Source organism: Salvelinus alpinus, chromosome 12 (assembly GCF_045679555.1).
Source record: "Salvelinus alpinus chromosome 12, SLU_Salpinus.1, whole genome shotgun sequence".
Lineage (NCBI taxonomy): Eukaryota > Metazoa > Chordata > Actinopteri > Salmoniformes > Salmonidae > Salvelinus > Salvelinus alpinus.
In genome coordinates this window covers 21,256,025-21,271,219 of record NC_092097.1, presented here as the reverse complement: position 1 = coordinate 21,271,219, position 15,195 = coordinate 21,256,025, and the positions used below count along the sequence as shown (strand labels likewise).

Sequence of the window (15,195 nt, the reverse complement as noted above, 5' to 3'; positions counted from 1 at the left end):
TCACATGGTCTCTCCTATCATTGCTATGCAGACGACACACAACTAATCTTCTCCTTTCCCCCTTCTGATGACCAGGTGGCGAATCGCATCTCTGCATGTCTGGCAGACATATCAGTGTGGATGACGGATCACCACCTCAAGCTGAACCTCGGCAAGACGGAGCTGCTCTTCCTCCCGGGGAAGGACTGCCCGTTCCATGATCTCGCCATCACGGTTGACAACTCCATTGTGTCCTCCTCCCAGAGCGCTAAGAACCTTGGCGTGATCCTGGACAACACCCTGTCGTTCTCAACCAACATCAAGGCGGTGGCCCGTTCCTGTAGGTTCATGCTCTACAACATCCGCAGAGTACGACCCTGCCTCACACAGGAAGCGGCGCAGGTCCTAATCCAGGCACTTGTCATCTCCCGTCTGGATTACTGCAACTCGCTGTTGGCTGGGCTCCCTGCCTGTGCCATTAAACCCCTACAACTCATCCAGAACGCCGCAGCCCGTCTGGTGTTCAACCTTCCCAAGTTCTCTCACGTCACCCCGCTCCTCCGCTCTCTCCACTGGCTTCCAGTTGAAGCTCGCATCCGCTACAAGACCATGGTGCTTGCCTACGGAGCTGTGAGGGGAACGGCACCTCAGTACCTCCAGGCTCTGATCAGGCCCTACACCCAAACAAGGGCACTGCGTTCATCCACCTCTGGCCTGCTCGCCTCCCTACCACTGAGGAAGTACAGTTCCCGCTCAGCCCAGTCAAAACTGTTTGCTGCTCTGGCCCCCCAATGGTGGAACAAACTCCCTCACGACGCCAGGACAGCGGAGTCAATCACCACCTTCCGGAGACACCTGAAACCCCACCTCTTTAAGGAATACCTAGGATAGGATAAAGTAATCCTTCTCACTCCCCCCCCCTTAAAAGATTTAGATGCACTATTGTAAAGTGGCCGTTCCACTGGATGTCATAAGGTGAATGCACCAATTTGTAAGTCGCTCTGGATAAGAGCGTCTGCTAAATGACTTAAATGTAAATGTAAATGTACTTCCTGGAAATATTTCACACTTCTGCCTGCGTTTGTGACAGTGCCATGCAGAACTGTCTTTCATAGCCTGAGGAACAGTGGGACTGTGTGTGGGACTCAAACATGTTACTGTTCTTATTAGAGACTCTCCTTTGCAAAACTGTCATGGTAAATATTATGCTCTTCATTTTGTCACTTAATATGTGTGGTAATTACATAGTAATGTAGTAATTTGGAGATAAGGTCTCTGTTCTCCATGCATGTTCATCGTCTCTTCTAATAGAACCTAACGTCCTTTCCTACTCTAAGAACACAGCTATTATGACCATTGAGAAGAGGATAGCACCTCAACGTCTACTCTTAACTGACGCCTCTAAAGGTCATTCAGATTTCATCTAATTTGCAGATTGACTTATATCTTCAACCACTCAAAGTAAAAGCTTTTGCATAAAAGACCGTAATCACAGACTGCAATTTGGAGCAATGTCTGGGTTCATGAGGCTGTCTTTGCTTGTGTTGTCATGGCGATTTTCAGGTGTGTGAGAGAGACACTGAGGCACTACATTTCACCAGGGCCCGCATAGGGTGCCAATTCAGAGCAGAGGTTGAGGAGACTTACAGGGGATGGTGCGCAGGTAGAGGTTGTCCCGGATGACCTGCTGCAGCTTGTGGTCCAACGAGCCCTTCTGGAACTGCAGGCTGAGGTAGTGGCGCAGGTCCGTGTTCAGAACCTTCCCTGAGCAGACAGAGACACAAAGTGTTATTACAGGACAAATGTACAAGAGGTTCAGTTTCAAGAGTTTAGAGAACAAACAAGAGGTTAGAGGACAAACAATATGCTGCTTTCCCATTCCATCAGTCACTCCAGTGAATGCACCTCATCTACACAATACAACTGACAACAAGGTTTCATATAATATGCATACAATTGTTAGACACTCACAGCTTCAATGACAACCAAGCATAGGCCAACACAACACATTTTCCAAAGGAAGTGGTAGGTCTCAACGCAAAAACTCAGGAGATAGCGCTTCTTCTTTTTAAAAACAGAGGAAGTTCATACAGCGTTTGAAAGGAGACAGGAACTTGAGAGTCATCCTGTAAAAGCAGAGGAAAGTTTGCTGGGTGTCGGAGAAGATGACGAGTAGAGAGAAAAAAGAGAGGAGAGAGAGAGAAAAGAGACCAGATCTTCAGTGTCTTGGATGTGAGCCTCGTCTCCAGGCTGGCAGTGGGGGGAGAAGTGGCTTTGAAATGGCTCGACTGGCGCTGAGCTTCAGTAATCATCATGTTCCCTCTCTCTCCTCTCTGCCGGGCAGACAAACTCCACTCAACACAACTCTGTATGCATGGCTATGAATACTAATACCTCCTTTCAGAAAGAAACAGCCCTCTACAGTAGACATAGCTGGTGATAGCAATGGAGATGTAGTATAGGTAGAGTAATAGAATAAAGATGAGCTATGGGACAATTGCGGCATAATCTACAACCTTATCTCCTTGTTCATCAAACAATGGTCAAAATGAACATATCCCAAAATTACAAATTGTTGCTAAATATTTTTTGGTGTTCTTAGAAAAACGCTTGTAGTGGAATGGGTCATGTAATGTTTGGCTACCTAACTAACTGTTATAACAGAACAAGTCATGACAAACACCATCTAAATCCAGTGACAAAAAATAACATAAAAACGAGTCATTACTTGTTAGGAATATCCTCATCATACTCAGTTTGACCTATATTTTGCCCCTAAAGATTGGTGTTACCATAAATCAACCCTTCTTTTGCATGCCATGTGGCATGTTTTAGGAATTACTATCCCTATGGGGGCAGCTTTTCAGGATAAAAGTTGTGCGTGTCCACTCTTCAGCTCTAAAGAGGGACAAATCACAGCTGGTCCAGGCTCACAGACACACAGACAGACACAGGGGAACAGAGGCACAATCTGCCAGCCCCAGCCCAAACTGTCCCAGAATTTGGTTGTAGTCCATGCAAGTCTTCCCTCAGAGAAATGCCAAAGAAACAGGCCATATAAACAGTCTAAAATAAATCCCATACACTATATGTCACATCTCTCTGAAGACCAAGGCAATGATAACATCAAATACTTCGAAGGGTAAAGTTGATACCAGGCCACAATCTAGACTTGCAATGCATAATCTCCCTTCAGCAAAATGTCAAATATTTTACGGTACTTAGAATATGACTGAGAATGATTCAACTTACTATGTAATTAATGTGTTACTTTGTTATTTTATTGAGAGGCTCCTGCTGTTTGCATGCACACGCACGCACGCATACACACACACACACAAATGCACGCACGCATGGACGGACACACACACACAAATCCATGCACGCACGGATGCACACACAAATGCAGGCATGCACGCACGCCACACACAAACAAACAAAAACGCATACACCAACCCCGTGGCTATACAATGCAGTCTTTGTGGCCTGCTCGGTCTTGTCAGATGGTGTTAGTGAGGTTGTCACATCAGAGATGAACCTCATTCCTCCTCTTCACAGATAACAGAGTCATTGTACACTCGGAGATGGGGACTCAATGGCCTCCATAGTACCCATCAGCCCTGTATGCTGGTGTATTTGGAGTGAGTGCAGCCAGCCAGGACAAATGAAAATAATTGAACTTCACCTCACATTCCCTGGTCTTCCAGCTCTCTCTCTCTCTCTCTCTCTCTGTACTTTTCTCTACTCCCTCCTTCTCTGCATCTCTCTGTACTGCCACAGTACCTATACATTTCCTCCTCACTATGTGGTGTTTCATCTTCCCACTACTTTCTCAGTCAACTATATCTGTATCTTCCATTACCCCCATTAACATCTACCTACAGTGAATGTTACCATTACCATACACACTATTGGAAGTAACTGAAGGAATCAGAATCATTTTGAGGTATATCAATTGGGGTATGATTCCTAAAAAGATAGGTTCCTTTGATGATCAGCTTTTAAGTCCGTCTCTCAATTTGTATCCCTGTTTATTACACAAGGTTTTCATCCTCATATTGGTTGGAGTTGAGTGAGTGACTCACAAATGGAAGGTTAACACCAGGAATTCTTTAACATTTATTTTCTGCTTATTTTTAGCATCAGTAATACAGCTCTGTAGAGCCTGTAGCATCTCAGGGCAGATACCAGTGGAGAGGAGGAGCACTGAGGGTGGTTGACTCAGAGTCTCCACACTTTAACTAACACCACCAACAGCAAGCACACACACAAGCACGCACACAAACACACACGCAAACACACACACACGCACACACTCAAAAGCATCAGAGAGAAGGGCTCAGGAATCTGCCTCTGGGTAAAAGAGTAACAGATATCAGTCTCCTAATTGGTCTGTTTTCAAGACACACCTACAGTATGTAGCTTATGGTTCCACATCTCTCGAACGCATGTGGAATTCTCCATGGAGGTAATTTATTCTGTAATCTAAATGCCACATAATGAAGATTCCCCTGACAAGGCAGGGTGTCCGGAGGTTTAGTCTCTGACCGCCATATACCATTACATGCAGTATGTCATGTGAGCAAGGAATCTTCTCCATTTGGCCGAAAGCCTTCTCCTAGATGTGTGCATCTTTGTCACATTGGCAGGAAGGATCGGGAGACAGGCTCAGGAATGCGTAATAGTTTTTTTATTAATCCCAAATTACGGCGTGCCGTGTAAGGGCACGGGGACGAAGACCAAACAAACACCATACAAAACACAGGCTTGAAACCCAAACAAAAGAGCGAGGAGTACCTCAAATAAATAACACACGCGCACAATGATTATCGCACGGGACGAGACCCGTAATCATCTACGCAATCCACAATGGCACAAAAGCCAAAACACACAGCACAGGTACTCACACGCACCAATGGACATAGTAACAATAATCAACAGACAACGGAAACCAAAGGACACACTTATACAAGTACTAATCAGTAGGAACAGGGGACAAGTGTGCGTGTGAATGTCTTTCACGTGTGAATGTCTTTTACAAAGTCCCAAATGTGTGTAATTAGGGTTGCAAAATTCCGTTAACTTTCCCAAAATTCCCAAGTGTTCCAGAAATCCCTATGCAACCCTATGTGTAATGCAGAGGATACACACACACATTCCTTTCCTCCATATGGCTGAGGACTTTTCTGGAATCAAGGCATTTACTAACCTAGCAGTGTGTGTTGTGAAACAGGCTCTAACACTGTGGTGCTCATCCCTGTGAGGCAGATGCTAGCTCCATGCCACGGTGAGGTCCAATCACAAACACAGCACTCCATCATGTAATTAATGGCGGGCTGTTGGTGTCAGTGCTTCAGATCCCCTGTGCTCAGTCAAATGCCTGGGGCCTCTTTCTCCCCAGGCCTGCTGGGACACATTCACCTGAATGACCTCTGCACCCACCATCACTCCACTGAGGTGTCAGGCTGCCCCCAAGGTGTCATCCATCCACTGCTTCTAACCTCGCAGCTCTGGATGCTTTTTTTTCTGGAGAAATTGGCTCAGGGCACCTTGGGCTCCTGGTGTCTCTCTCTCTCAGACAGTGGTACTGTAGGTGTGATGCGGGTCAAGCTGCAACTCAGATAGTAAATGGTGTCTGAATTGAGCCTGTGTAGGAGTAGGACAGGCTATGGACTTCACACATCCCCAGTCCTGTAAATTAAATATCTGCACTTATATCAACAGCACAGGGTATAGGCTACAGCAGCAGCAATATTATCTAATAGAGTGTGAGGCCCTAGGATAGGCCAGAGCCTCAACCTATAGCAGTATCTGCAGAGCCTGCTGATTTAAAAGCTGTCAAGGGCCAGTGGGCTCACACGGTCACAGCTGCATCCATATTAAAGTTAACCAACCATAAGCTACGCCCATCCCTCCTCCCTGCTGTGCCACAGAGCCCAGGAGAGTTGCAGAGGAGGGACGACCTTGCTCCTCTCAGGTTCATGATTAGCAGCAGTCAGCAGAAGAGTGACAGGCTTAGCGGCTCCACAACCATGATAACATGAGGAGAGAAAAGAACAGAGGATCCCAGTATCTGTGAAGGGGCAAGAGGGAGGAGAGGGTTACCCTCGGGTTGCTGACTCATGCTCTCTCTCTCTCTCTCTCTCTCTCTCTCTCTCTCTCTCTCTCTCTCTCTCTCTCTCTCTCTCTCTCTCTCTCTCTCTCTCTCTCTCTCTCTCTCTCTCTCTCTCTCTCTCTCTCTCTCTCTCTCTCTCTCTCTCTCTCTCTCTCTCTCTCTCTCTCTCTCTCTCTCTCTCTCTCTCTCTCTCTCTCTCTCTCTCTCTCTCTCTCTCTCTCTCTCTCTCTCTCTCTCTCTCTCTCTCCTTATCTCTCAGTTATCTCTCAGTTATCTCTCTCACTTATATCCCTCCAACTCCAACATCTGTTCTAGTTTGCTCTCCTTCTTTCTCTCACTCATTCTGCCTCTGTTCATTCTCCATCTCTGTGTCTCTCTGCTGTAGGCGGTCCATCCTTCGGTTATGTCATTCGTGGGTCAGTGGAGTCAGATACAGCTGGAGAGTAAAACACACACCGACCCCATCCCAGTGAGGAGCCTTGCTTAGCATCTGGCTCAGATCAACAAAAGGAATCAGTATGATTACACTCACACATGAATGGAGCACATTTATCCACCCAACCCACTACAGTGTAACATACCGATAACAAAACTGGCACATCTCTCCTCACACACAGACAAACAGGCACGCACACACACACATATTACCGCAGTACTCTGCTGGCGAGAGACAGATCTGTTTTATAGTTCTATCCAAAAACAAGTGTGACTCAAGTAGACTGTGTTGTTCAGTATGGTTCGGGGAGGGGCTCCTAATCCCAGGCCTGTTGTCAACTCATGTCTCCGTAAAAGTGAAGTCATGTTTGTGTGGCGCAAGAGCACGGTCATGTACTCAGTAACCGAAAAGGGAAAAAAAGAGAAAAGAAACAAAGGAAAGCATACCAGCGTAGATGCTGTGAGGAACATGGGGAGAGAGAACCACAGTGATGCACAAACCCTGGCACTTTCCCTGACCTCAGGAGACACGTCTTCAGACGGAGTGACAGAGTCGCTCCCCCTCCAAGCATGCCCCTTTCAGCTTCCAACCACAACACATAAACATATCACAACAGAGAGAACATGACCTAACACTCACATCAGGATGTTAGCAACCTAGCAGGCAGCTGCATGAAGAGAAAATGATGGAATTAGAGAGCATTTACAGCGCTGTTCATTCCGCAGTCAGCCTTAATCAAAACACTAAAAGGTCTTTATTTGCAATCATTTCAAATGCATCTCTTATCTCATTAGCCTTGGCACAGATTGACCAAAACAGTCTAGGATAATAATAAGAATAATGTGGTTGAGTCAATCAATCAGTACCATCTCCTGCTGGCTAGCTGGATTCATTCCGCAGCTCTAGTGCTGTCATCCGCTAGTTAATGATGAGGGAAATGTGGGATTATATCACCATCATCACCTTCAATGGCCTAAGATATGAGCCTTACTACAACCTGCTCGTTAGCCGAGCGCCATTGTGAAGGGGGGACTAAAGACAGCAATCAGAGTAGACAGATCCTGGAGCCTCTCTTAGGCATGACTGACTGACTGACTGACTGACTGACTGACTGACTGACTGACTGACTGACTGACTGACTGACTGACTGACAGACAGACTGGCTGACTGACTGACAGAGGAAACTCCAATTATCGTTGTAGCTGCAGTGCGCAAGATAAGCCTGAAATAGTGTTAGCCGTTGTTGTGATGACCATATCTGCTCCAGTCATTGTTTTGTGGCAGGCAGCCTTTGGAGATTTCACAAGGAGTGAAGGAGTATGTGCGTCACTCACTCACTCACGCTTTTCCATTTTGAGCGTCAGTGTGTTTATAGTTCCTAAACACGTCCCTTCCAGGTCTACTGATCTATCTTTAGGTTTGGACTGAAAAAGCTAATTTCTAAATGAATATGGCTGCGTGCTTCTCATCATTTAGATGAGACAAACAAGAGAAAATAATCTGTACAGCAACCAAAAATGTATTCTGCTACTCTCTTTGACCACAGGCCACTGCTCCTCTCTCTTCTATGTCTTGTTACGGGAGAAGGCAATCGTTTGCGAGCATTCTAAAATGGCAGTCCATCGTCCCCCAATGCATTTAATTGCTGAGTGAGCAAAAAGCGTCCCGAGGGCATGTGTACAGCGGACATCTTCAGGAGTGTGAGGGATCGTGTGGAGAGCTCAAACCCCCCCCCCCCCCCCCCCCCTCCACACACACACACAGTCTCCTCACAACATAATGTTGTGTTGCTTGGTGCAGCTCCTTCAGACTTTGCTTGTTTGTTTGGATGTAACACTGAGGTGAGAAATTAAATCTGAGTCATCCAAAGCCTCAGATGAGGCCATTCCTAAAATGTCTCCTCTCTGGCTGTGTACACTCCTAATGCTCTTCTCATCTTAATCCCTCTCTAAATCCTATTACCTGAGATTAATCAAAAATACGTTTTACAATTATAATCTAGGTGAATCAAGTAGTTTAGGACTTTACAAGACTTTAATGTATCCTTCAAAATTCATTAGGCATATGAGCCGACCTACCCTGCTGTGCTGGGGAAGGATTCAGCATTGTGTGTGGGGGGTTACTGTAGGGAAGCAGAAAGATTAAATAACATATACTTTATTAGTCCGCATGAGATGGAAAGTTGTCTTCTGCTTTTATCCAACCCCCCGATATACACACACACACACTCACACTCACACTCACACTCACACTCACACACACACTCACACTCACACTCACACTCACACTCACACTCACACTCTCACACTCACACACACACTCACACACACACTCACACACACACTCACACACACACTCACACACACACTCACACACACACTCTCACACACACACACACACACACACACACACACACACACACACACACACACACACACACACACACACACACACACACACACACACACTCACTCACTCACTCACTCACTCACTCACTCACTCACTCACTCACTCACTCACTCACTCACATTAGGTTGGAGAGGCTGGAGCAGAGGGCGGCCACAGTGCAGCGTCCAATGAGCAGTTTAGGGGGTTACGTTCCTTGCTCAAGGGAACATCGGTGGTAGGTTGCACCTGAGATATTGGTGCCAGCAACCCTCCAGTTGCCAGCTCATTCCCTCCAAGACTGGCATTGTGTGCCAGGTTAAGAAGACAGCAGAAGATTAGCCCAGGGATGTGTGTGGCAGCCTGGCTCTTACCTGCTCATCCCCATCATAAGGCCTTATTGTGAGTAACTAAGCTGGTTAGCTAAGCCCATAGGGAAACACTTGGACCAGAAACAGAGTGTGCTCATCTCTAATTGGCTGGGTCAGCCACCACTGCTGCAGACATCTTAGCTCGGCAGGAGCAGGATAACGAGCTCTGTGAACCACAGGCAGTCACACAGTCAGGCCTAGCCAAGCACCTTGACATGTAAATAGAGTCAAAATAGAACTGTATCGTAGCCGTACTTGATTCACTAACTACAGCACAGCAAATTAGTGCAGTGCTCAATCCCCCAGTGAGGGATGTGGTGATTGCAGTGATATGAGTACAAAATGGCTGCCCTACAGGTTGTGTGGCTTGGCAGGCAGGCAGACAGAAAAAGGCAGCGGTACATGACTTGGGATATCCCTTTATGAGAGAAATGCTCCGCTAAGCCACTTCTCTCCAACACCGCCTAGCTCAGAGATGTACCGTAGACCTGCAGATTCTCCAGGCAGCCCCTTAACCTAGAGGCAGAGTACAATGTAAGGCGGTAATCATGTCCGCACTCGGTTAGACTCAGAGGCACTCAACTGATACTCAACACGTGATAATAGAGATATGTCATGTTTGCAATGAGTAGCTGAAGAAAATCAATCACGTGCTCTGAAGTCTCTATGGGCTCAAATGTATTTTCCTATGGGCTCAAATATCTTTCTCTAAGGGCTCAAATATCTTTTCCTATGGGCTCAAATATATTTTCCTATGGACTCAAATATCTTTTCCTATGGGCTCAAATATATTTTCCTATGGGCTCAAATATATCTTCCTATGGGCTCAAATATCTTTTCTCTATGGGCTCAAATATCTTTCTCTATGGGCTCAAATATCTTTTCCTATGAGCTCAAATATCTTTTCTCTATGGGCTCAAATAGAAGGCCAGGTGTTTGCCATGACATCTGTAAAGGTGCTGAGTAAAGAGTGGATGTGTTGTATGATAATGGGAAAAGAGACAGAGAAAGAGAGATGTAACCAGGGAGACAGGGGATGGAAAAGTCGCTCCCGCCTAAAAATCTTTCCACATGGGCTATGGCACACACAGATACGCACGCACACATGCACACAAATGCACAACACGCATGCATACACTCTTTCTCTCTCACACATGCATATACACACACACACACACACAGATACAAATATACACTCTGTCTCCCCTTTTCACATGGCCAAATTCATAGAGCCTGCTAATTCTCTGTGGCCCCAATGCATTTTCTATTCAGAGGGGAAATCAATGATGCATGATGCATGATGGATGCAGAGATGCATGGAGACATATTCAGGTGCGGGCCATTGAGGGGAGATGACACAACCTCTTTCTGTAGACACATTATGTAATAGACCTCTGCTCTGGTATTCTTAGAGCAGTCTGACTTGAAAGGCATCTCAGTCAGAATGTCTGCTGAGCAAGAAGTTCATGATGTAACGTGATGAATCCATGGAGACGTGAGAGATGAGATGGAGAGTCGGCCATTTGTCAAAATGCTAAACCTGCACTGCAGCGACTCTGCACACATATCTCTCTTAGGCTCCTCTGTCTTCTGCATGATGCAGAGGACATGTCTCTCTCTCCTCACTCCCTCACTACAAGGGCATACAACCTTATAATACCATACACATTGGATGACACTAGGAGTGTTGGCAGCCATAATCCTAATACTCATGGTGTGTACCAATTGTTGCTAAGGAGTAATTGGTCCTCCATAGTAATTATAATTACATAATTGGCCTTGCCTGGCTACCCAGACTCCTTTCTCCGGCCAAATGCTACGCCAAATGAGTCTGGATTTGAGTACTTCCCAGACCCTTCACTGAATGGGTTAGGCCAGAGCCAGAACACACTTGGGTAAAGCGGCGGTTTGATAATTCGTCATTGGCGTTGATACTCTGGTTGGTAAGAGATGATCAAATCGCTGATGACTTTGCCCCTCGTGCCCCTCATAACCACAAACGACTTCAATGATGGCAGTCTCAGACTAAAGTATGTAGCGAACGACAGAGCAGCAGAATCATTTACTGTGAGTTGTCAGGCTATGCTTGGCCCCCAGAAGAACCACCAGCTGTAATTAAATTAACTATTTAATAAGTCTCGGCAGCCATATACTCCGCCATGACACAGAGAGAGAGAGACGGGAGAGGAGGATGGAGAGAAGAGAGAGAGAGAGGAGGGAGAGAGAGAGAGAGAGAGGGAGAGAGAGAGAGAGAGAGAGGAGGGAGAGAGAGAGAGAGAGAGAGAGAGAGCAAGAGAGGAGGAGGGAGAGAGAGAGAGGGAGAGAGAGAGAGAGAGAGGAGGGAGAGAGAGAGAGAGAGAGAGAGGAGGGAGAGAGAGAGAGAGAGCAAGAGAGGAGGAGGGAGAGAGAGAGAGAGACAGAGAAAGGGAAAGAGCAGGAGGATGAGGAGGAGGAGGGACAATGTTTATCTTTATCATCTCAAGGTTAAGTATCCAATCTGCAAAGCTGGCATGTCCGCTCTTCACGGGCCACTCTTCAAGCCCCATAAACCCCACACTCGCCACACAATGCATTCACTACAGCACACCCAGTCCGTCCATCCTCCCCCATCCTCCCCTACCTGACACCTCACCGTACCAAGCAGCCTGTGACAGACAGTTCGACACATCCATAGATCAATACTGATGAGAGTATGGAACACAGCAGTCAGTCAGTGTCCCAGAACCTCAAACACATGCAACAGCTTTTTTTATTACAACTACAAATCAGTTGTCACTATAGACAACACTGTCACTCTAAGTAGCTTGGTATTCCCCTGGTGTGCACGGGGAGCATACATACAATACAATCCCTTCAATAAGCAGAATCAATTAAAGCTGTATTAGCCTGTTAGGAACTGTTATTTATCTGAACAAATATCCAAAGGACTGACCAGGAGGGGTTTTGGAGGACAATGATTAATTTAATCAAGTGTGAGTGAACTTTCCCCAAAACCATGCAGCTCCACAACATAATCCTCTTTTCCTGAAACATTTCACACAGGATTAGCACCCGAGGGAGCCTGGCTGTAAAAAGAGAAGAGGGATGGATGCAGAGAGGGAGATAGAAAGGGAATGCAGTGGAAGAGCGGTAGAGATGGTATGGGTGCTGGGTGGGGAAGTGGTCAGAGGAGAGTATAAGGAAAAGGAGGGCTGTTCTGTCATGGCACTAACTATCTGATAGGAGAAGAGACAAGAGGAGATAAAATCACTGTGTAATGTTTACAAAACTTACAGCTTTAAGTGTAGATAACATTCACATTGGTGACTTGCAGGCTTGAATAAATGAGTCACACAAAATTAATCAAATACAGGATAAAGCATACTGTGTATCTGGATTAGAGACTTGGTGTTGCCCATAGTGGGTGAAAACACACTTTGGTGATGATATATTTTACCAAGACAAATATGACTATTCATGTTCCAAATTGTTCAGTGGGGTCTCTAACACCCCATTAACATAATATCCCAAATGGCGGATTTTGTAACCTAATACATCCGATAATAAGCACCGGTTCTGTTGACATAGAGGTTGCTTTTCTGGATTTAGTTTTGTTGCTTTCTGTGCTATTGCTCTGTCTGCGTGCTACGTGTTGCTTGTTCTACGTTGAAAAGAAAAAGAGAGCCGCACACTCTAGGAGCTCAGATGCAATAATTGAATAACCTAATTTTGTCACGCCCTGATCTGTTTCTCCTGTCCTTGTGATTGTCTCCACCCCCTCCAGTGTATTTATCCCTGTGTTTCCTGTCTCTCTGTGCCAGTTTGTCTTGTCAAGTCAACCAGTGTGTTTTTCCCCGCATGCCTGCTTTTTCTTATCTCTTTTTCTAGTCCTCCCGGTTTTGACCCTTGCCTGCCCTGACTCTGAACCCGCCTGCCTGACCATACTGCCTGCCCTGACCTCGAGCCTGCCTGCCTGACCAAACTGCCTGCCCTGACTCTGAACCCGCCTGCCTGACCATACTGCCTGCCCTGACCACGAGCCTGCCTGCCACTCTGTACCTCCTGGACTCTGACCTTGTTATGATCTTTTTGCCTGTCCATGACCATTCTCTTGCCTGCCCCTTGGATACTAATAAATATCAGAGACTCGAACCATCTGCCTCCCGTGTCTGCATCTGGGTCTCGCCCTGTGCCCTTAGAAATATCCAACGTTTCGACAGACAAGCGGTCTTCTATGTTGCTCTGCATGTGCTCACTGCTTATTGTTTGTTTATATTATTATTATTGTAATTGTTTTTAATAACCTTCCCAGGGACTGTGGATGAAAATTAGCCGGCTGGCTAAAACGGCACTTTTACTGAAACATTGATTCATGTGCACTGTCCCTGAAAAATACAAATAAACTCAAACTAAGGTGCAGGCTTCTCGTAACAACTTTTGAGGATTTTACATTTTGTCGTCGTCTTCCAAGTTGTTTCCACGGGTCGCAAAAAGAGAAATTAGCATCACACGAGCTGAATGAAATGTAAAAGGCTGTGAAAATAAAAAGCTTGGTATACACTCAGTGCTCCGTTGACATTTCACAGACATACGCCTGTTTTTGTGAGAAATCTTTGAAATAGGAAATTTGAATTAATATAAAAAGCGTATACTAACATCTGAAAATACTACACGTCTCAGAATCAATATTAGTCACCTTAATTTGGGCCATCCTACAAGGGGTAAAACTCCAATACATTTTTAACGGTTTATGATAGAGACATGAGGTTTGGTTTTCTAAGAGGCTTATCTACACAATTAACATATTATTTTACCCATTGCTCATCCAAAAGTAATAGATCGCAGTAGTTTTTCTACATAGAGAACTAGAAAGTGTGATGACTATGTGCAGTATACATAGCATTCCTAAATTACAGTCAAAAATGGCTGTTGCTTGCAGCTCAGCTCCAGAAGGCCTGTCTCTGGCCCATAACACAACTTCGAATTTAAAGCTGAGCAGAGAGGCAGGTAGGCAGAAGTGTGACACTGCCAATAAGGGTGTGACACTGCCAATAGGGGTGTGTTGGGCTGGCTAGGCTGGGAGCTGGAGTCTTTGATTAAAGGCCTCCATCCCCAGCCTAATGCCTTTCCTGCCTTCCCCTGAATTATTCACTGGCTTTGTGGAGTGGGCTGGGGTGTGTACTGCATGCTACACGCCTGCTAAGTGTGTTAGCCTAACAACATAATGCAATAAAGCTCAGCCATGCATAATGGATGGGATCCCAGGACCGCCGCCCGCCATGGGAGCAGGGATCAGGAGAGCTCAACGGCAATGTCGCCAAAACATTGTCTTCCCATGTCGCACCAGATCTCCCTCCATCCACCTCTCCCTCCACCCCTCCCTCCCTCCCTCCCTCAAACAGCTTAAAAAGCAACATCATTGGACAGCTACTCGTCAAAGTCAGCATTGTTTTTCTTCCTCTGCCTCCTTGCCTTCCTCATGACCACTATCTGTAAATGCACAGGGCCAAAGCAGTTTCTTCACCATATAGCATGCAGAGGCTACAGTAATCAGCCCTACTCTCATCTCAGCAGGCAGCATGCATCGCTGTCCCACCCCCCATCAAGGACATGAGCCGTCTGAGGACTCTGTCACACAAACTTATTTTTCACCTCCCAGTGTAGCCCAACAGTGGCTCCTTTTCCCACAGTCTAATTCACACTCTCTGTGTAGACATCACTGACATTACTGTAGGTTAGAGGACTACTAAACATAGACACGTCCAAGGGCATTGGACAGGTATATGGAATTGGTGGGAGAGCATTACATCTCCCAATCAATATGCGGCCAGTAGAACAGCTCCATCAGCAATTCATTTAGTCTGGCGGGGTGCCAGAGAGACGGCAAGCAGTGTTGCTGTGAATGCAGGGCCTGAGGGGTCTACAGTATG

The 15,195-nt window shown here is 46.1% G+C and overlaps 1 protein-coding gene across 4 annotated transcripts in view; it reads right to left on the bottom strand.

Annotated features, from left to right (window-relative positions):
- LOC139535666 (membrane-associated guanylate kinase, WW and PDZ domain-containing protein 3-like) overlaps nucleotides 1–15,195 on the bottom strand; it is a 147,129-nt gene that overhangs the window by 45,483 nt on the left and 86,451 nt on the right. For all 4 annotated transcript variants that reach the window (XM_071335331.1, XM_071335330.1, XM_071335328.1 and 1 more), the window contains exon 2: nucleotides 1,627–1,743. In XM_071335331.1, the coding sequence (XP_071191432.1) occupies nucleotides 1,627–1,743 (117 nt within the window). The remainder of the gene's footprint in view (nucleotides 1–1,626; nucleotides 1,744–15,195) is intronic.